General features: G+C 47.9%; 1 protein-coding gene across 1 annotated transcript; it reads left to right on the top strand.

Annotated features, from left to right (window-relative positions):
• Positions 1 to 1,243: 1,243 nt before the first annotated feature.
• TRIB1 (tribbles pseudokinase 1) lies at positions 1,244 to 17,540 on the top strand. The gene is made up of 3 exons (XM_081918917.1): positions 1,244 to 1,936; positions 5,187 to 5,479; positions 13,302 to 17,540. The coding sequence occupies exons 1-3, from the start codon at positions 1,544 to 1,546 to the stop codon at positions 13,768 to 13,770; spliced, it is 1,155 nt and encodes a 384-aa protein (XP_081775043.1). The 5' UTR covers positions 1,244 to 1,543; the 3' UTR covers positions 13,771 to 17,540.
• The last annotated feature ends 2,345 nt before the right edge of the window (positions 17,541 to 19,885 follow it).

The raw sequence follows: 19,885 nt of genomic DNA, 5'->3' as shown, positions 1-19,885 counted from the left end.
ACTTAGCGGGTGATCTGCCCTACAAATTGCTTACTATTCAAGGCTCGATATTGCAGGTGTGTGTGTGTGTGTAAATAATAGCACATTTGAGTATGTTCCTCTTCCTGTGGTGCCTGGCATGCCTGAACCATCTCTAGACAATATATGTTGGTCCTGGCTGCTTTTCTCCAGCTGGTGGTTTGTCTGAAGAATGATTATAGATGTTGTCCAAAATCAACAAATCATTTCAGCGCATCCAGTTTGTACTATTTGCAAGGAATGGTTGCAGTTTTAAGTCACATGGGATGAACACTGTTGAGGGAATTCTCAAAAACCAAACTGCAGCAAATTTTGCATTTCTCCAGATTTTGCAATGCAAAAGGCTCCAGCCAGGGAATCTGTAGGAAAATGCATATTGCCAGGTAAAGGACGCATAGGAATGCAAATAGAGGTGAAAATGACTTGCAAAAACATTAGGAGGAATTGCTTGCAAAAGTAATGTGCCTATGGGGCAAAATCGCATGCAAAAATGGATAAATTTTGCACTAAAATGCTGGTGCGTTTTCATAAGGGATTTTTTTAATAAAACGAATTCCCAAACTGATCTGCAAATGTCCATCTGGACAGCTCAGTTGGTTGAGTGTGGTGCTGATGACACCAATGTTGCAGGTTCGATTCCCTGCGCATATTCCTGCATTGCAGGGATCTTTCTCGGAGATGTTTCTCGGGCTTCCCTTCCAACTTTGCAGTTCTCCCTTTCTATTATTCATGGCTAAATGTGGAGAACTGAATTTAAGATTGGGGAAATGTGGGGGGAATGGGTGGCCGTGGTGGGATGACGACACGAGACTGACGAGACTTCCCCTCCAGAGCAGCCCATTGCAAGTCGCACTCGGGGCCCGAATGCAACGTTGGGGAAGGCTGCTGCCTTTTGAGCGTTTCTTCCACTGCTCTCCAACTTTTCCCAGCTTGATCGGGGAGACTTGAACCCCGATCTCCCAGCCCAGCGCTCTAACCTCCACCCCGCGCCGTTCTGAAGCGCCCCGGTGCGCTCCAGGCGAATGACCAAGGCGCTCCCTCTCTCCTCGCGGGTTCTTCCCATTGCCTGGCTGGAGATGGCTCGGCTCTCTTCCCTTTTTTACTCGCTCGGTCGGCTGCAGCCGTGCTGAATGGGGCTGAGGCCGCCAATGGGAGGCCGCGCTCCCCGAGGCCCCGCCCGCTTCCCCTTGCGTCACGGGGAACTTTGATGAGCTCCCGGGAGTTTGGCCGCGCTGCCGGCAGATGGTGAGCGGAGGGGCGCGCCTGCACTTGTGGCCGGGCGCTCTCCGTCGAGGGAGGAGGAGAGCAGGAGGGGATGCGCGCCAGGCTGCTGGACGGCATTGCACAAGCCTCGGCCGGGAGCGCTGCTTCCCTCGGAGCGGAGGAGGTCGCCTGAATCAGCCGCGGAAGGACAATTAATTGGGCAGCAGCAGCAGCAGCCGGAGCCGCTTTCCTTGGCCGCCTCGTTCCCGCCTTCGCGCGCCACACCGCGCTCGGATCGCCGCCGCCGCCGCCCGCCAGCTCCATGAGCCGCCAGCTCGAGCCCCGCAGCCCCGCCGTGCTCCTGCACCCGCCGGCAGCCGGCGCGGGAGGTCCTCGCTGCCGGTGCGCGCCCGCCAAGCGGCTCCTGCTGCACGACGGCGCCGAGGACGCGCCGCCCGCCGCCAAGTGCGCTCGCCTCGCCGTCGACTGCTCCAGCGCGGCGGCGCCCCACGATTGCTTCAGCGCGCCCGGATCGCCCTGCGGGCCGGTCTCTCCGGCCCCCGGAGGTGGCGGCTCGGTTGCGGGCACCCCCGGAGGGAACGGCAGCGCGCAGGGCCCCAGCCTGGTCGCCGGTTACCTCTTGTTGCCCCTGCCCGACCGGGATCACGTCTCCAGGGCGCTCGACATCAACACCGGACGGGAGCTGCGCTGCAAGGTAAGCGCCGCCGGGGACGCTTGGGACGGGTGTCCGAGCCCTTCTTCGTGTTTGGGGGAGCCCCCTCTGCGCCTTGGAAAGCGGGGGGACCGGCCAGCCTCGGCCGCGCCGTCGGCGATTGCGCTCGGAAGGAAGGAAGCAAGCTCCATTGAGTAAACTTCAGTGGAACTTGGCTACCTTGAGGAAAGCGTGCGTAACAGCCTTGAAAACCCGGTGTTTTCACACGCGAGCCGAATCGGGTCTTCTGAATCAGAATCTCCTCGGGCTTAAGTGGCGCGTGGATCGGGACTCTTGTGCGCGGGGTGGAAGGTTGGGGGCAGAATTTGAAACAACACTGGCAAACTCGTACATTCCACACGTTCCTGGAATTCCCGTGATCCGAAAGGATGTGGGTGCCTAGGTGCGCTTTCTCGCGAGTCAGTGCCATTGAGCGTGGTTTGGGCTTCTTTCCGAGTAAACGCGTGTAAGAATGGGCTTGTGAAGGGAAATAGGATCGTAGTGGGCGCTGGATTTATGTAATGATGGTGCCAGCAAGCAAATATCTGCAAAACATGATGTAGACGAATTAGGTCGGGGTTGCACTGAGCCGGCAGAACTTAGATTGTGTTCTTTTTGTGGAGATCCGTGCAGAGATCAGGGCTGGATTTCTCCGCGTTAGGTTTTTTTGGGGGGGGTTGGGGGGTTGGAAACCATCTGGAAAGATTCCCCACACTTGACAAAAAAGGGTTAAGTTTCTCCTCCGTCATCCTCCTCTGTTTTCCGCTTCCCTCCTGCAGAATAGTACGCAAGCAGGAATTGGCTGAGACTAGCAGAGCTTTCCAAGTTTTCCATGAGGTGTCCTCAGCTCTTTAAATAAAACGCGCACACTCACACTGTCCTTGAATATTTCCCCAATCTCTTTGAGCAGGGCAGTAGCTGGAGAGATGGAGTTTACTGCTGCCACCTGCTGTTTACAGGCTTTCTCATAGGAGGTGCAGTTGTGGAGACCTGGACGGCCTTCCCGCACTTGCTCTGCAGCAAACCCATTAAAATAAATGAGATGGTTCTGGAGCAAGTCCCTGGATGATTGCAGCACTTAACAGTTGCATAGCCTGGAACAACGAGATGCGTTTTATTTCATCTTCAAACTGGGATGCAAGCTTTTGAGCTACACAGGTCTCTTTGACAGATTTTAGAAAATATGAAAGGACAAGATTCAGTACAGGGCAGATGACGGAAGTGGGGGAGGGAAGGAGGCAGGAATTAACATGGGGAGAATAATCATGTATTTCACTTACCCCTATTTAGGCTTTGTTAAGCGGCAGGGGACAGAGAAAATGTGCCAGAGGTTTCAGTGGATATTTCATGCCAAATTAGTAGCGACACGGCTTAGTTTGCTGCTCCTTGGTTTACTTTATCGTAGCAGTTCTGACCTATTTCTGCTTGTGAAAGCGCCCAGGAGGTCGGGCTGCAAGGATCTTTTAATCGAGCTTTGCAAGCAGCCCCACTGATCTCCCCCAAGCAGGGAATCTCTTTCCATTGGAATAACTCAACCAGGCCTCTGATAGGCTGGTTGTGACTGGGACTCACCGGTTTAAGGATTGCTGCGAATTGTAGCTCAGTGGAAGCTAAGCCTCAGTACCTAGAATAATTTGAGGGAAAGAATGTGCTTTAAATGTATGGTCTGTATGCAGCCTGGCATAAACACCTCTAATGCTAGAGCAAATAGCCAATAGCCACTGATGGATGCTTTCGTTGAGATTCCTGCATTGCAGGGGCTTTGACCAGATGACCCAGAGACCCCTTCCAACACTACAATTTGGTGACTGTTAATTTAACACTTCTCGTTTGCAGTAACTGGAGACAGCTGAAATGACATGGAGCGAGCCGGGGACAGGGAGTTAAGTTGGGCAGGGAGGAGAGGACGATGGGGCTCCCACGGCACGGAGTCTCTTGCCGGGTTGCCTGGACTGGAATGATGACACTCTGTGTATACGTCACAGTTTCCAGTCAGGCCTAGGATGTGAGTAACCCAGCAGAGCCCTTGCAGGTCAGCCGGAGAACATGCCCAAAGTCTTGCAAAACATCTGTGAATAAAGCATGAGAGAGGCTTTTAATCCTCTCCTTCCCTTGCTCAGAGTTTGGCATGCTCCGAAATGGGAGCTGGGTCGCCATCGCCTTTGTCTGAATCACCGCAGACAGATTGGAGGGTGGATGGTTTTAAATGCCTCTCCCTGCTTCTCTCTCTGCCTCTCTTTCCCACTGCATACCCAGAGGTACTTTTTCAGGGCTGGCAGAGAAGCGTCGGGAACTGAGCTCACACTTAACTTGGGGGCTTTGCTTTCAGGAGGTTTCTGGCTTGGTGTTGGTGCTGAAAATGGGGGTTTCGTTTCTCTTCTGTAATTGTGAGTGTGCAGAACTAGGAATTGGCCGGCGTTAAAAGCTGGCGTGGGACAGAAAGGGGTATGGCTATTCAAATACCTTTGGTCTGGGGACAATACTACATTGTGGGTTTCCCCAAAGTTGAGTTTCCAACTGGCTTTGGACTACAACTCCCATTATCCCTAGCTAGCAGGACCAGTGGTCAGGGATGATGGGAATTGTAGTCCAAAAACAGCAGGAGGACCCAAGTTTAGGAAACCCTTGTCTAGATGAGTTCAGCCTTCCGATTCTATCAGCAGCCAACCAGATGTCTCTGGCTGGGCACACCTCTTTCCAGTAACAATTCCAGATATACAGCCACTCCCAAGTGGAAGCTCTCCAGTTCTTCTGGCTGGTGGCTGTTGATATGCATGCCATGGTGCATGAAATTATCAGCATGCAAACCCTTGTGCATTCTAAATACATTTCATTGAAATCCATTTATCTCGACAGACACCATTAAGAAAATGTGTAATTCTTTTTTTTAAAAAAAATCACCCTCCCGACTTCCCATTCTCTGCCCCTTTAAAACTGCGTGTCATTCCTCCTTCTCTGCAATTTATGCTACCTGCTCCCTCTTTGATTTCTAATGCTTTAAAACAGGGAGGGGAGAACCTTTGGCCCTCCAGAGGTTGCTGAACTACAACTCCCATCAGCCATGGCCAACAGTCAAGGAGGATGGGTGTTGTAGTCCCACAACATCTGGAAGGCCGCAAGTTCTCCACTGCTGCTTGAAGGCGGTGGATGTTTCAACCTATGCCCATCCGCTTAGATTTTCTTGGTATGAAAACCCCTTTGGCAAATCCCCGTTCTCTAACCACAGCTCTCCCCTTGGCCCTCTTTTTTCCAGGTCTTCCCCCTCAAACACTACCAGGACAAGATCCGACCTTACATCCAGCTGCCGTCGCACAGAAACATCACCGGGATCGTGGAAGTGATTCTCGGGGAGACGAAAGCCTACGTCTTCTTCGATAAGGACTTTGGCGACATGCATTCCTACGTCAGGAGCTGCAAGCGTCTTCCAGAGCAGGAGGCAGCCAAGCTCTTCAAGCAAATCGTCTCGGCGGTTGCCCACTGCCACCAGTCCGCCATTGTGCTGGGGGACCTCAAACTCAGGAAGTTCGTGTTTTCTAGTGAAGAAAGGTGAGCAAGGGGTTTGTGGTTGTCTTAAAGTTCCCCAAACACTCTGGGGAGAGCTCTTTCTTCAGCTAGTTTGGGTGGGGGGCAAGAAAGCCACGACTTTCCCCCCAGGGCTTTGCAGGGGAAGGGGCATTCCTTGGTGGTAGAACATCTGCTTTGCATGCAGAAGGTCCCAGGTTCAAGACCCAGCATCTCAAGGTGGAGCTGGCGGGGCGTCCCTCGCTTGGAAACCCATTGCTTGTCAGTACTGAGCTAGGAGGATCAAATGCCTCACTCATCAAACATATGCCAGATTCCTGCACTCCCTGTATTCTCATCCCTCTGCTCTGTAGCTGGTGGTTGCAAGGCCAGGTTTGGCCCACTGGCTGCAAGTTGCATACCTGTATTGGCATAGAAGACTCTTTAGGAGAGAAGGTTTGACTGGTCTGTTGAGCTGAAGGTAGTTTTGGTGGGGGCCAAGTCGTCGTAGGACTCAGCTACACAACTGCAAGTGAAACATTTTAAAGGCGTTGCAAACTGCAGTATACAAATGTGACTCTAGATGGTGAAAGTGAGCTATGCAGAATTGGATGTATTTTTTAAAACGTTTTCAAATAAAGCGTTTTCAAAGCGGTTTTTTTATATGTGTGTAGGTTCCACCACCGTGTCCTCTTTTTTGCTATATATCTTTGTGTGCACAATATATATTTTTGCTATATATCTTTGTGTGCACAATATCTTAGAGTGCTTCCTTTATAATAAGAAACATCAGGTGTTGTTGGAAACCCCGCTTCCATCTGCCCCAGCCGGGGGAGGCTGATGATCCGGGGTGATGGCAGTTGTTGCCTGGCAACATACAGAGGCCACCACATTGGCTGCTGCAAGTGTCACTATCACATTAATCTGTGCAACAACCCTGTAGTTTTATACCCAAAATAAAAACGGGAGCGTACCCAAGCCAGTTGGTTTGTGTATATGACGGTCAAGAGATCTGAACTTTGGACTTCCTGGTTCAAAGCGCACCTTCATTGACTTTGCACCACATTAGTTATGTTATATAAACATCTGTCTTGTTTCTGGCAAGGGATCCAGAGTATTATTTTACTGTATGTCTGCCTAGTTGGATTTTGATTCTATGCTCAGCAGCTAAAGCAAATTGACGCCCCGCGCAGTTCCTGAATCCGGTGCTGGTGCAGTGGGCTAAATGAGTTGTTCTTTGGATCTTGGCCTCTTAGGGGCTGTTCTTTACCATAAGTCAATGAATTTGTTATTTGTGGTACATCCCACCGTCCAGGGAAATCGTGGAATCGTAGAATTGTAGAGTTGGGAGGGATCACCTAGTCCAGGCATGGCCAAACTTGGCCCTCCAGATGTTTTGGGTCTACAATTCCCATCATCCCTGACCACTGGTCCTGTTAGCTAGGGATGGTGGGAGTTGTAGTCCCAAAACATCTGGAGGACCAGGTTTGGCCATGCCTGATCTAACCCCTGCCTGCAATGCAGGAATAGGCAAGTATCTCATGGGAGGATTGAACTTGCAACCTTGACGTCATCAGACCATGCTCTAACCAGCTGAGCTATCCATCTGCCAGAGTAGTGCGTTGAGTCTTCCAGCTCTCAAGCTTGGGGACCGCCAAGCTTCCGACAATTTTATTTAGGTGTGGGAGAAAACATACATTCCATCATATGTGCAGATGGCACGTACCGAAGTCGGGGATTTCTTTGCCAAATCCTGATTTCCCAATCTGCATGCCTGCGGTGAAATTCAATCTTGCGTGGTGTTTGTGGACAATAAAGTACCTCGTGGCACCCCTTTGTAGGGAGGTTTCCATCTGTGAAGTTGCTCCTAAACTGCTTCCTTTGCAAGCAGAGGAATACTGATCAGGACTGAGAGGGTGCTTTCTCAAGTTCGACCTATAACCGAGAGCTCCACTGAACTCAGATGGACTTAAACCGTGTAGAATCCAAAAAGCTTTGTCTTGATTTTGTTGAGGTGGGTCATTGGTTCAGGTGCGCGGAGACTGGCTCAGCTGGTTTGTGGGTTGCGCTGGGTCATGTGTTACTCCAGGTCTCGTTGAGATTACAGGGCTAGGTGTCTGGCAGGACGGCAGCAAATTACACCTTGGTGTCATTCTTAAGTATTGCATATTCAAATGGTTTACATTTGGGCACGGACCGTGAATGAGAATTGTGTTGGCTGGAGGTGGTGAAGCGAGAGAAATGGGTTGCAGTTGGCACAGTGTGTACTTGCGATGAATTGTTCAAGGCAGTACTGATACTCAAGAGTCAAGGTATGCGGTCGAAATCCCATGGGTCTGACGCTGACACAACGCTGGCTCGCTCAGAACAATGGTTGGGGGTGAGCCTCAGCAAAGTGCAACTCCTGTGTCCTCAGTCCAAGAAAGATTCCTCAGCCCACACTCCTTTCCCTAGAGCATGGGTTTCCATTGCATTTGAACAGGCATGTAGTTAACTATCCAGGGTTGGCCAGGGGCTGTGTTATTGCAGTTGTCACGTGACACAACCTACTGGAAGCAGAGACACGGCTGAGATTACTCTCAGTCCCATGATTGTCCAGTTACCCATATATATAAAATTTTATTGATTTTCCAAAATTTATAAACAAACAAACAAACATAAATCCTAATTATTTATGTAATTATTCCACTCTTAATAACATGGTTACGTGACTTCCTCAAATCCCCCTGGCTGAATTTCAATATATATCATTGTAACAGTTTTCCAAAACAAATTTCTCATAAAATTTACTTGAATCAATTAACGTCTTTCTTATCATATTAAATTTAAACATGCTATTCTATAACATCACATCATATAATTAAATCCTGAGCCTAGCTGGTGTTTGCATGTATTTCTATTTAAATTATCTTAGCATATTTAACTAAATAGTCTTTGAATTTCCTCCATTCCTCCTGGTACTCCTTCTCCTTCTGGTCACGGACTCTTCCGGTGAGGTTGGCTCGCTCCGAAAAGTCCATCATCTTCATAGAAACTCGGATATACAGTGGTACCTCAGGTTAAGTACTTAATTCGTTCTGGAGGTCTGTTCTTAACCTGAAACTGTTCTTAACCTGAAGCACCACTTTAGCTAATGGGGCCTCCTGCTGCTGCTGTGCTGCCGGAGCACGATTTCTGTTCTCATCCTGAAGCAAAGTTCTTAACCCGAGGTACTATTTTTGGGTTAGCAGAGTATGTAACCTGAAGCGTATGTAACCCGAGGTACCACTGTATAAGCTAGGCGCCAAATAGCTACTTAAACCAGGGTTATAGTTGCCAAAACACAATGCCCAGTTGCCATTTGGGGGCCAGGCGGCTCAAACGTCGTATTTTTCAACATGACTTTTCAGCTCCTGAAATTCCTTCTGATTGTGCAGATAAAATTAGAAGGGGTAGGATTCTGCAGGATGTGTCATTCGCGTGCGAAAAACGGTCAGGATCCAAGGATCCCCAGGCACGCACTTCCAGATGGAGGAGATGTTGGGTGCCTTCACTTAGTCGTGAGTGGCCGGTAGCCAGGTGCAAAATGCGCCTGGCAAATTTCTAACGCTGGAGAGAGAGCACATCTTCTAGAAACCAGCTCTTGATTCACAAACGGTGCTCAGCCTTGCAATCCGTACCTGGTTGATTTGCTCTGCTTCTTTTTGCAGACCTGGTGTGCTGTTGTCCACAGGATTGATGCAGTTTTCCCTGTGTATATAGAGGCCGTAGGAAGGGTCGACTGCTTAAAGGTGGTGCAAGAAGCATGGAGCCTTTATCTCTCTCTGTGTGTGTGTTATAAATATATATGCATGCAACTGAAAATGAGGAGCTGAGGGTGCTGCTGCTGCTAAAGTGTTGGCAGGTTTTGCAAAACTCTTTGAAGATAACCTGCAGTTGGGTGTTATGTGGGCAGCCCGGAATAGGTGTGAAACTCCAGCCCATTTGAACTCTGTGGGAGTTCTGCTTTTGACATCAGCAGAAACAGTTTCACACTTGAGGGCTGCAATCCACGCATTACTTTGAAGTGATGCCATAGTCAGCTGTTGGATCTTAGGGAGTGTGCAAATTGCAGCCTGCGTTGGGTTATGTTTATGACTGTGCATCATTCCGATGGTTTCTTCTTCGTAAAGGTGGCTGTTAAGCTCTCGTAGGTTTTGGTTCTCCTGTGTTTCAAACATATAACCCCTGGATTCTCTGATCTGCTTCAAGGCACCCCACACAGTAACCTCCAAACAGGTGGGAGAATCTGCTCCTGGACAGGAATAAGGAAGTTTTGGTTCTGCCTGGCAGAGCAGTTCCTGAAGGACAGCTTGTTTGCAAGACTCCTTTTTGCATTCAATTTGCCCACATTGCTTTCTTGGTACAGAATATCATGTCTTTCCCGTGTGCAAGGCCATCTAAAGGAGGCTTGAGACGCAGGGAGCGAGCTTCCTGCCATTTTGGAGGCTTCCAGCCACTGTACGAAAGAGGTGGCGGTTGCATTTTATAAGTTCTGATTTCGTACAGCCGCCCCACAATAAACACCACAGTAAATCTAGGAAAACAGGAAGCTGACTTATACTCAGTACTGTCTACACTGACTGGCAGCAGCTGTCCAGGATTTCAGGCAGGGTCCACACCCTGCCCCCCGGGCATGCTAACTGGAGATGCTGGGAATTCAATCTGGGGGCTTCTGCACGCAATCTAGTTTAGTTTGCTTGGAGGGAGGGGGCCTGACATTGCAGAGCGAGGAACTTTGAGAGATAATTGTTAAGTTTTTATACCTGTTGGAAGCCACCCAGATTATTATTGTTATGATTATTATTATTATTATTTATTAATGCTATTCAGTTTAGTTTTTACTTTAAAAATGTCAATGGGCATGGAGGGATAGGCACAAATTTGTTTTCTGCTTTTTTAAAAAAAAGATGAGTAGTGAGTGTAATTTTTTGTGGAGGGGTCGAAAGGACTTAGTAATCTATTGGAGGGCGTGGCATCCGCCCCAGGAAGCGAGTTCAAATTGTGTGCCCTGCGTGCCAATCAATTGCAGAGCAGACAGTGGATTTTCTTTCTTTTTTTTTTTTTTAAAAAAAACCCGCTCTGATCATCTTCTTCATGGAAGTGCTGAGCGTGGGTATTATGGGGTGGCCGGAATGATCAAAAAGCCACAAACGGAGCCTGCATTTTCAGCCAGTGTTCCCTTGCCCACCTACCACCCCACCACCACAAAAAGTGAAACTGGATCACACATTCTGCTCCCAAGTCATCAACAGCTGAATAACACCTAAGAGCCGGGGGGCATGCATGTACGAACCATCGCCCTGGTGAGCAAAAATCGAGACTGGAGCCTTGTAGCCAAATTATTCTCTGCCCTCCCTGCTTGCAGATTTACAGTTTCGCAGCAGAAAGGACAAGTTGTCCTGTAGAGAAAAGCAAACCCCCCCCCCAACAACCGCTAGCCAAAATAGCAGCTTGCATCCAGTGCTGCGAATTTGGAAACCGAAGCGTTGCGCAGGGAGCGTGTCATGTGCTTCCCTGTTTGGTAATCAGAGGGTTAAGCAATTAGCCTGGCAAGCACAGGTGCGGAGTTTGGGTGCCCCGCCAGGCAGTGGGAGGGCAGGCGAGGGTAGGTTGAGTCATATTTTCCGCTTAGAAAACCATCCGGTGGAGTTGTGGCCGGTGGGGAGGGAGGAGAGAGGAATCTTTTGCATTAGAGGACAGGAAGGTCACCCTGAGGACAGCGAACAGCGAGCAAATCAATGCATTTTACAGGCCAACAAAACTGTAAGGAAGGCTTTACTGAGCAGGGAGCCCTGCAGGAGCCAGAGAATATCTCACCAACTTTAAAAAACGGCAACTGAAATGGTGAAAAGCTCTGGGAAATGGGGTGTTTGCTTAAAAGCAGGGTATATACCCTGCAATGCCTGTTTGTATGTGTGTTTCTGTGTGTGTGTGGTGGCAATGCATATCTGAGCCCAAAGTGTTGTGACTATATCAGGAACAAAAGGGATGTGGGTTTTGGCTGCGATCCACCAGCCAGTTAAGGCTTGACGTCACCGGGGCTCAGCTGGCTTCAGCCCAGGATCTCTGCCCTGTGAATTTGGCATCGCCGCACTGAAATCCTCAAGGCCGGAGTAATCGAGCAATGCTCTTGTACAGTTGGAGGGGGCCATGTGGGGCATCTGGTCCAACCCCCTGCAGTGCAGGAACCTTTTGCACGAACCCACGACCCCAAGAGCACGAGTCTCATGCTTCACCTACCAAGCTGTGTCACCTGAGTGCTGGCATCGGTGGCTGTGGCAGTCACAGAGTGATGTCTGTGAGTGTCTTCGCAATGTGTTTCTCTGATATATTATTTGCCCAGGGAAATTGCCCTGCACCGTTGAAGTGAGATTGTGGTCCTGAGTGGCTCAGTTGTCTCATGCTGTTGACATCAGGAACTATATTCCCGTCCAGCTCATTCCTTCACGTGCATAATCTCTCCTCTCCCGGAGCGTGTGACTTGCCTCAGTCAAAAAGCCTTGCCTTTGTGTTTTCATTTGGTGGGTGATCATGAAAGTTCTGGCTGTGGTCTGTGATCTGAGGCGTCCCATTCATCATAGCCTGAGTCACTTCTTGATGCTACAGTCAACCGATGATGAGCACGACACGCAGAAACCTTTCAGCAGCGGTTTGTGTGTAATGGTTTCTGATCGATGGAGGCTACAAACCTAAGCTCACGTACCCTGGGAGTAAGCCTCACAGAGTTCCGTAGGACTTAAATCTGAATAAACAGAATTAGATCCTTAATCTAAAAGTTTTGAGCATTTTTGGTACAGTTCGTGGATACAACATAAAGGTAAAGGGACCCCTGACCATTAGGTCCAGTCGTGACTGACTCTGGGGTTGCGGCGCTCATCTCGCTTTATTGGCCGATGGAGCCAGCGTACAGCTTCCGGGTCATGTAGTCATTGTTTCCTGCTTGGCAGGGGGTTGGACTCGATGGCCCTTGTGGTCTCTTCCAACTCTATTATTCTATGGTCAGCATGACTAAGCCGCTTCTGGCGAACCAGAGCAGCGCACGGAAATGCCGTTTACCTTCCCACTGGAGCGGTACCTATTTATCTACTTGCACTTTGACGTGCTTTCGAACTGCTAGGTTGGCAGGAGCAGGGACCGAGCAAGGGGAGCTCACCCCGTTGCGGGGATTCGAACCGCTGGCCTTCTGATCGGCAAGTCCTAGGCTCTGTGGTTTAACCCACAGCACCACCCATGTCCCAGGATACAACATAGTTGCTGTCATTTGGGAAGGGGGCGGTTCTTATCTCCAGGATGTGACGAAACTGTTTGCCAATTCCCTGCACTTGACATTCTTGAATAACTGGCTCTTGGTTATGTTATCATCCCTGACCTGACTCTGGTTCATGTATTTTGAGATCTGATAGTTTCAGAGAAGCGTAGAGCAATGCAGGAATCTCAACAGAAGCCTCCATATCCAACCTCTGCTTAAAAACATACAATGAAGGAGTCCACCACCGTTGCTGGACCCTTTGTTGGACTTACGTGTTGGCGTGCCTTCCTTGTGTTTCTCTCCTTGTCTTGTGACCCATTTTGCTCACCAACGTGTGGGAAAGTGACTAGGGAAGCTGCCTTAAATGGCGGCCATTGGTCCATCTAGCTCAGTATTGTCTACACGGACTGGAAGCAGCTCTCCAAGGTTTCAGACAGCAGACTGTCCCAGCCCTACCGGGACATCTCTGGGATTGAAACTGGGAGCTCCTGCATGCAATGATACCATTTTCCCCTTCCCCCAGTCAACTTTCCTCCTCTGTGCCAGTTCCTGGCCTTGCTTGGTAACTGATGCCTCAGTCTCTTTCCTCTTCTCCAGGACGCAGCTCCGGCTCGAAAGCTTGGAGGACACGCACATCATCAAAGGGGAGGACGATGCTTTGTCGGACAAACATGGCTGCCCAGCCTACGTCAGCCCAGAGATCCTTAACACGATGGGGACTTATTCCGGCAAGTCGGCTGACGTCTGGAGCTTAGGAGTCATGCTGTACACCCTCCTCGTGGGACGTTACCCCTTCCATGACTCGGACCCTACTGCCCTCTTTTCTAAAATCCGGCGCGGACAGTTCTGCATTCCGGACCACGTCTCTCCCAAAGCCCGTTGCCTTATCCGAAGCTTGCTAAGGAGGGAGCCCTCCGAGAGACTCACAGCTCCAGAAATCTTGCTCCATCCTTGGTTTGACTCTGTTTTGGAATCAGGTTACGCCAACCAGGACATGAGAGCCTCCGATCAGGTTGTTCCGGAGAAATCCAGGGAGGATGACGACATTAGCTCCTTCTTTTGCTAGCTCTGGGTTTTTGCCTCGGGGGACAAGAAGCCTCTCACACTCTCGTGCAGTCTTTAATTTCCACCCTCTCTCTCTTCGTTTTCTGTGGTCCTTCCCAAAAATTGAGCTGCGGTCAGGACAGTCGTACCCTTGCAAGTAGGAGATTGACATCCGTCGCCTGCTTCACGAATTCCCATTTGAATTCCTGTGGGACTTACTCTGGAGCAAATGGACCTTTGCAAAACGCGCTTCGGCCTGGGACTTCTAGGCTGTGACTTTTAAAGTTTGCTCTGGACTTCAGTGGGAATTTTATATATAGGGCTGCCTGGAATAAGCAGTCTGAGGTTTGCAGTCTTTGTTGGCTGGTTTTTTAAGAAAAAGCAAAACACCTTGTAGCTTCTTGGTTCCATGTTCAGATCCACACAGCCTTGTTCTGCAGGCAAGGTTATATTGTTGTCGAAACTACAGAAGGGCCAACTGGATTGCTCTGTCTCTCATCCATCAAAGTGACAGGGCTCTGGGCTGGCTTAGATTACAGAATCTCTTCACTGGTGATGTAAGAGAGAATACAGGCACAGTTCTTTAAGTGCTAGGCAGGGGGCTTGTGATAGTCACGGTGCAAAAAAAAATAATCAGCCGGATTGTCTATTTTTATAGCTAAGATTATCTAACTGGTTTTGAGCTTGCGTCTCCTAACATGTGAGAATCACCCCCTTCTGCCTCCAGTTTGCCAGTTCCTTTTCTTAGCTGCCTTTCAGAGTTTGTGGCTTGAAACCCATTTGACTGTTTTCAGCCTTCCAGGAGGCGATTAACCTGGAATTACTTGGTTGGTCAAATTCGCCTTTCCCCCTATTCAAAATCTGAACCTCAACTAAACTGTAGCTCCTTGGCTTTTCGACAGAGCTGTAACGGCTTTGTGCTAGCCAAGATAAATCAGGCAGCTGTAGAAGTTGGCCGTGCATCTTGTGGGATGAATTGGGCTCCTGTCTGAATTCTTGGGACTTTAATGGTTTGGGGTGGATTTGGGTCGACAGGTCCAGGGGGTTGGGTGCATTTGCACCAGAATTGTTTTGCTTTGGAATACAGGGGCCCTTAAAACAATGAGGATTTTTGCCATTGGCTTGAACGTCAGACCACCCCGTTCCTAACCCATTATCAGCCTAAACCTGGAATGTCTACGTTTGATTGATGAGATCAGGACTGTTGGTGCCTCCTGAACTGCCACAAAAGCCCCTACAACCTTGGAGTCCCCTGTTGTGTGACGGTGCAGGTAGCAAATCTTGTCTTTCTGTCTCCAAAATCCTTCCACATCCGATTTCTCTTGGATCCAATTCTTTAGCAGACTTGAGGACTCCTCCTTAAAGGGAGCAGTTCTCAGAGTTCTTACTTATAGGTGAGGTTTCCTTTTGACATTCTCTCCCTTTGGCCCTCTTCCTCCTCTTCTGCCATGCCTGTTCTAAGGAGGTGTGTAAGCCTTTACGAAGGGTTACAGAAAACCTGAATTGGCTAGCTAGACCCCCCCCCAAAAAAAACCCCTCTGCCAGATGTGTTTTAGCCATAAAATGGGGTGCACTCGTTTGTGACCCTTAGGTGATGCAATACTGCTGCTTGCACCTGCGTACATAGCCTTATAATCTTGGAAGGCAATGCACCACTGTGCCCATTTCGCAGATGGGGATGCTGAGGCAAACAGGTGGAGGTAGCGACCTGCCCAAGGCTTAGTGGGACTTGATCTTCCCATCTGATTAGGAACTTTCTGGTCCGACATTGAGCTAACCGACCGCATTGCCTCATTGCGTAAGACAAGAAAAGGAGGAATTGTGGTTTGCGTTCTCAAAACAGCTCCCTGGCATCTCCAGTGAAAAGCGTACCTGTGTAGCATAAGGGGAACTTCATATTCTGCCCTCCCATCAGCCAGTGGTCAAGCATGATGGGAGTTGTAGTCCAGCAACAACACAGCCCCACCGCACGGGTCAGGAGGTATTTATTTCCGAGCCCCTGAAGAAATGTTGGCAGTTGGCGGAGACATTTCTGGCTCAGATGTAGCAATCTCCTTGACTTGGCTGATGAATGTGTTCTACGTTGAGCGCTAGAATTGGTCCTTGGTGGGTGCAGATTTAAAGCTTACTTCTGGCCTTGGTGTTGCATCTGCCTGAGCTCTTTAAACCAGCGGTGAGAAAACCTGTGGTTCTCCTCCAGTTGGACTAGAATTCCCATCATTCCTGGCCATTGACTATACCGGCTTGGGATGATGGGTGTTGGAGTCCATCAGCTATCTGAAGGGACACAGGTGTTCCTCATTCCTGCTTTAAAACGTGACATTTTTAGCTCCCGAGGCAAATGATCCGAAGGAACTTGCCTGGCGCTCCTGTGTGAAGGTGTCGCTCCAAAAGTAGCCCAGTATATCTATCTGAATGCCAAAACACCAACCCAGAGTGTCCCAACCTGAACCTGAGAGGCAAATAGAAGCCCGATCTATTTACCGAAACAACATTTGTGTTGGCAGGGTGTGGGCTCTGCTCTCTGATGCCTTGCACCACTCTTGTACAAGAAGGAAAACAAAAAAACAAATCCTCATTTCGGTAAGCCTCTAAACAATGTCCTCACCTTCCCATCAGGCTGTTCAAGAGTAATCTCCCTCTGGAAATCTCTTCCCCTTATTAAATGTTCATGTACCACTGGCGGTCATTGGTGGTGGTGGTTTTTTGTATCTCCAGTTCTTGTGGAATAATGAATACACTTGAAATAAGCATTTGCTTCCTGGATGCGGTAATGAACTTCCTCCTGACAAAGACGACTGCTCCGGTTTGTGCAAATAGGTACTTGCCCCGGGGTGAGCTGGAAATCACCCAGAGAACTAGAGAGGGAAACTTTTGTTCATTTGGGAGACGGTTGGTTCTCCTTTCTCAGAGGCGGTTGGTGTGCCCTGTGGAAAAATGTGTGGGTCAACAAACTAGCAAACAGCTCTGTAGATCAGCATCTTTTGTTGACTGGCTTGCAAGGGTGTGTGTGTGTGTGTAAACACACGCCAACCAGGTTTTGTTTCAAAAATACTTTTATCCCGTATCTGAAACTGATGTATTCATCAGGGTCGGGGATATGCTACCAGCAAACTACCTTTACCTTTCAAGGAACTCTGGGGAATGTATTTCTGCTGGGCTGTCTTGTGATTGCTAGTCTCATGGGACTACAGTTCCCAGAATTCTTTGTGGGGGAAAGCTGGTTGGATATACATGTTTAGCCCAGAATTCAAAGTACCAAATGTGGACGTTGCTTAAGATTCCTACTATTTCTTAAAGCTTAGCTTTGTCCAAAGGGTGGAGCCATTGGGCTCGTGATCTGTTTATACCTCATCTGCTATGAACCTTCCCACATAATGTCTTGCCATCTTCTGATTGGTTTTGTGTTTTCTTAATGACTGTAGAGGTGTGTGTGAGTGTCCCAAAACCCGAGGTGTCAAAAGAGCATTTAAATGTGAATTAATGGCTGGCAATACTAACTTGATAGAATCAAGAGAATTAGAGGTGAAACTTTAATTTTTTACCTTGATTGCACTAAAGCTCTTGTGATTGCTTTAATATATTTGTATCTGTGATACAGTTGTTGTTGTTTTTTTAAAAAAAGAAAAAAAATATCCACATACTTGCCTATGAATCTGTATATATTGGTAGGTACCATGCTAATAACACTATGTTGGATGTTTGTAAATAATGTACATATTCGAAAATCGACATGATGATGTTGGAGAATTCCTGTACAAAAAGGTTTAATAAATCTGGTTTCATAACAAATACTTGTCTTTCTCTTCCTTTAAGTTCCGGGGTTATGGGCGGCTTCCAGAAAAATACTAAAATACTGTAATACATCAAACATTAAAAGCTTCCCTAAACAGGGCTGCCTCCAGATGTCTTCTAAAAGTCTGGTTGTTATTGTTCTCTTTGACATCTGGTGGGAGGGCGTTCCACAAGGAGGGTGCCACTACCGAGAAGGCCTTTTGCCTGGTTCCCTGTAACTTGGCTTCTCGCAGTGAGGGAACCACCAGAACCTCGGCGCTGGATCTCAGTGTCCGGGTAGAACAATGGGGGTGGAGACGTTCCTTCAGATATACTGGACTGAGGCTGTTTGATGGAGAAGTAAATGGACAAAAAAATATATGAATGTGTATGTACCACCTCATTGTCCAGGAAACTGGGAATTTGGCCGGTTGTCCTTAATATACACAGACCAAACAAAATCTCCTCCATTGCTAGGAGAGAAACCACCTACTGTGCTTAAATGCAGAGCTGTGCATATACTGAAAAACACTGAGCCGTAAATTCAGAATTGGCAAGGAGTACATTCTCACATGTGACTGCACAGCACCAGGAACTAACTACAGTGGTACCTCGGGTTACATACGCTTCAGGTTACAGAGTCCGCTAACCCAGAAATAGTACCTTGGGTTAAGAACTTCGCTTCAGGATGAGAACAGAAATCGTGCTCTGGCGGCGCAGCAGCAGCAGGAGGCCCTATTAGCTAAAGTGGTGCTTCAGGTTAAGAACAGTTTCAGGTTAAGAACGGACCTCCGGAACGAATTAAGTACTTAACCCAAGGTACCACTATTGCTGCTCAAGGGCCATGAAAATTTGGGTCCCAGGCTTTTTAGACTCGTCTGCCCATGTACTACAAACATTGAGTCCTTAAGTGACTGTGGAGGCCAATTCTGGATCCACACGTCCTTCCACAGTGAGAGTTTGCCAAGCGTGCCTTCCTCTTAGCACATTTCTCCCTTTCGTTTTGAGTTTGACCATCTTCAAAGTCCACGGCACCTTTGGTAAAGGCTGTTCTCCAATTGGAGCGCTTGCAGGCCAGTGTTTCCCAGTTGTCGGTGTTTATACTACTTTTTAAAGATTTGCCTTGAGGGAGTCTTTAAACCTCTTTTGTTGACCACTGGCACTACCCTTTCCATTTTTAAGTTCGGAATAGAGTAGTTGCTTTGGAAGACGGTAATCAGGCATCCGCACAACATGACCAGTCCAATGAAGTTGATGTTGAAGAATCATTGCTTCGACACTGGTGATCCTTGCTTCTAGTACACTGGCATTAGTTCACCTGTCTTCCCAAGCGATGTGTAAAATTTTTCGGAGACACCGTTGATGGAACCTTTCGAGGAGTTGGAATAGCAAGCTACACCAGTAGCATTATCCCCATATTGCAGAGAGCAGGGCTAATGCTGAGATGCAAAAAAAATTCTTTCTAAAGTAGGGAAGGGAGCCTGTGTTGGATCCAGCTTCCGTCATCCCTGAACACTGGCTTTGCTTTTTATTATTATTAAACTTATTAGATTTTCCACAATTATAACAAAAACCACAAAGCAGAATGACACACAAAAACAGAAAAAAGAAGAAAAATACATCAATGAACAGAAAAAGAGAAAAGGAACAATAAACAGGTAAACAATAACAACAAAGTTAATTCTTTACAAATCCAACCTTTTAAACATCTTGGTTGACTTCCTCCAGTCCATCCCTTCTGAGTTTCCTTGTAGTTGAAAGTAACAGCTTTCCAATATCATTATTAAACTAAAACAATTTCCACTTATAATCCATTTTATTCACTTTTCTTAATATTCTAAATCCCATTTATTTAATTATAACTTAGTTTAATCCTAGGCCTATTTGTTTCTTTCAAGTAATTTCTAATTTTTTATATTACAATATTTATTCAAATAGTCCTTAAATTTCCTCCAGTCCTCTTGAAACTCCTCCTCTTTCTGGTCGTGGATTCTTCCAGTCAGGTCAGCTAGCTCCGAAAAATCCATCATCTTCATCTGCCAGTCTTCCACTGTTGGTAGTTCTTGTGTTTTCCAAATTTTAGGAAGTAATATTCGGGCAGCCGTTGTGGCATACAAAAATAACTTAACATCTTTCTTGGGCAATTCCAAACCTGTTATTCCAAGAAGAAAGGCCTCTGGTTTCTTAATAAATGTATATTTCAACATTTTTTCCAGTTCATTATAAATCTTCTCCCAGAAGTCTTTCATCTTGGGACAGATCCACCACATGTGAAAAAAGGTACCTTCTTTTTCTTTACATTTCCAACAAAGGTTATCACTATTGTGATAAATCTTTGCTAGGGGTTAAGTATCATCTATACA

This window comes from Podarcis melisellensis, assembly GCF_964234715.1.
Source record: "Podarcis melisellensis genome assembly, chromosome: 7".
Taxonomy (NCBI): Eukaryota; Metazoa; Chordata; class Lepidosauria; order Squamata; family Lacertidae; genus Podarcis; species Podarcis melisellensis.
The sequence above is the reverse complement of the archived record's forward strand: the minus strand, read 5'-3'. Positions and strand labels throughout refer to the sequence as shown.

What these genes read in the sequence shown, in the direction of transcription:
- TRIB1 (XM_081918917.1), top strand. Translation starts at nt 1,544, where the DNA reads ATGAGCCGCCAGCTCGAGCCCCGCAGCCCCGCCGTGCTCCTGCACCCG. An exon ending in GACGGGAGCTGCGCTGCAAG is followed by an intron (nt 1,937 to 5,186) that starts GTAAGCGCCGCC and finishes TCTTTTTTCCAG; the next exon opens with GTCTTCCCCCTCAAACACTA. An exon ending in GTGTTTTCTAGTGAAGAAAG is followed by an intron (nt 5,480 to 13,301) that starts GTGAGCAAGGGG and finishes CCTCTTCTCCAG; the next exon opens with GACGCAGCTCCGGCTCGAAA.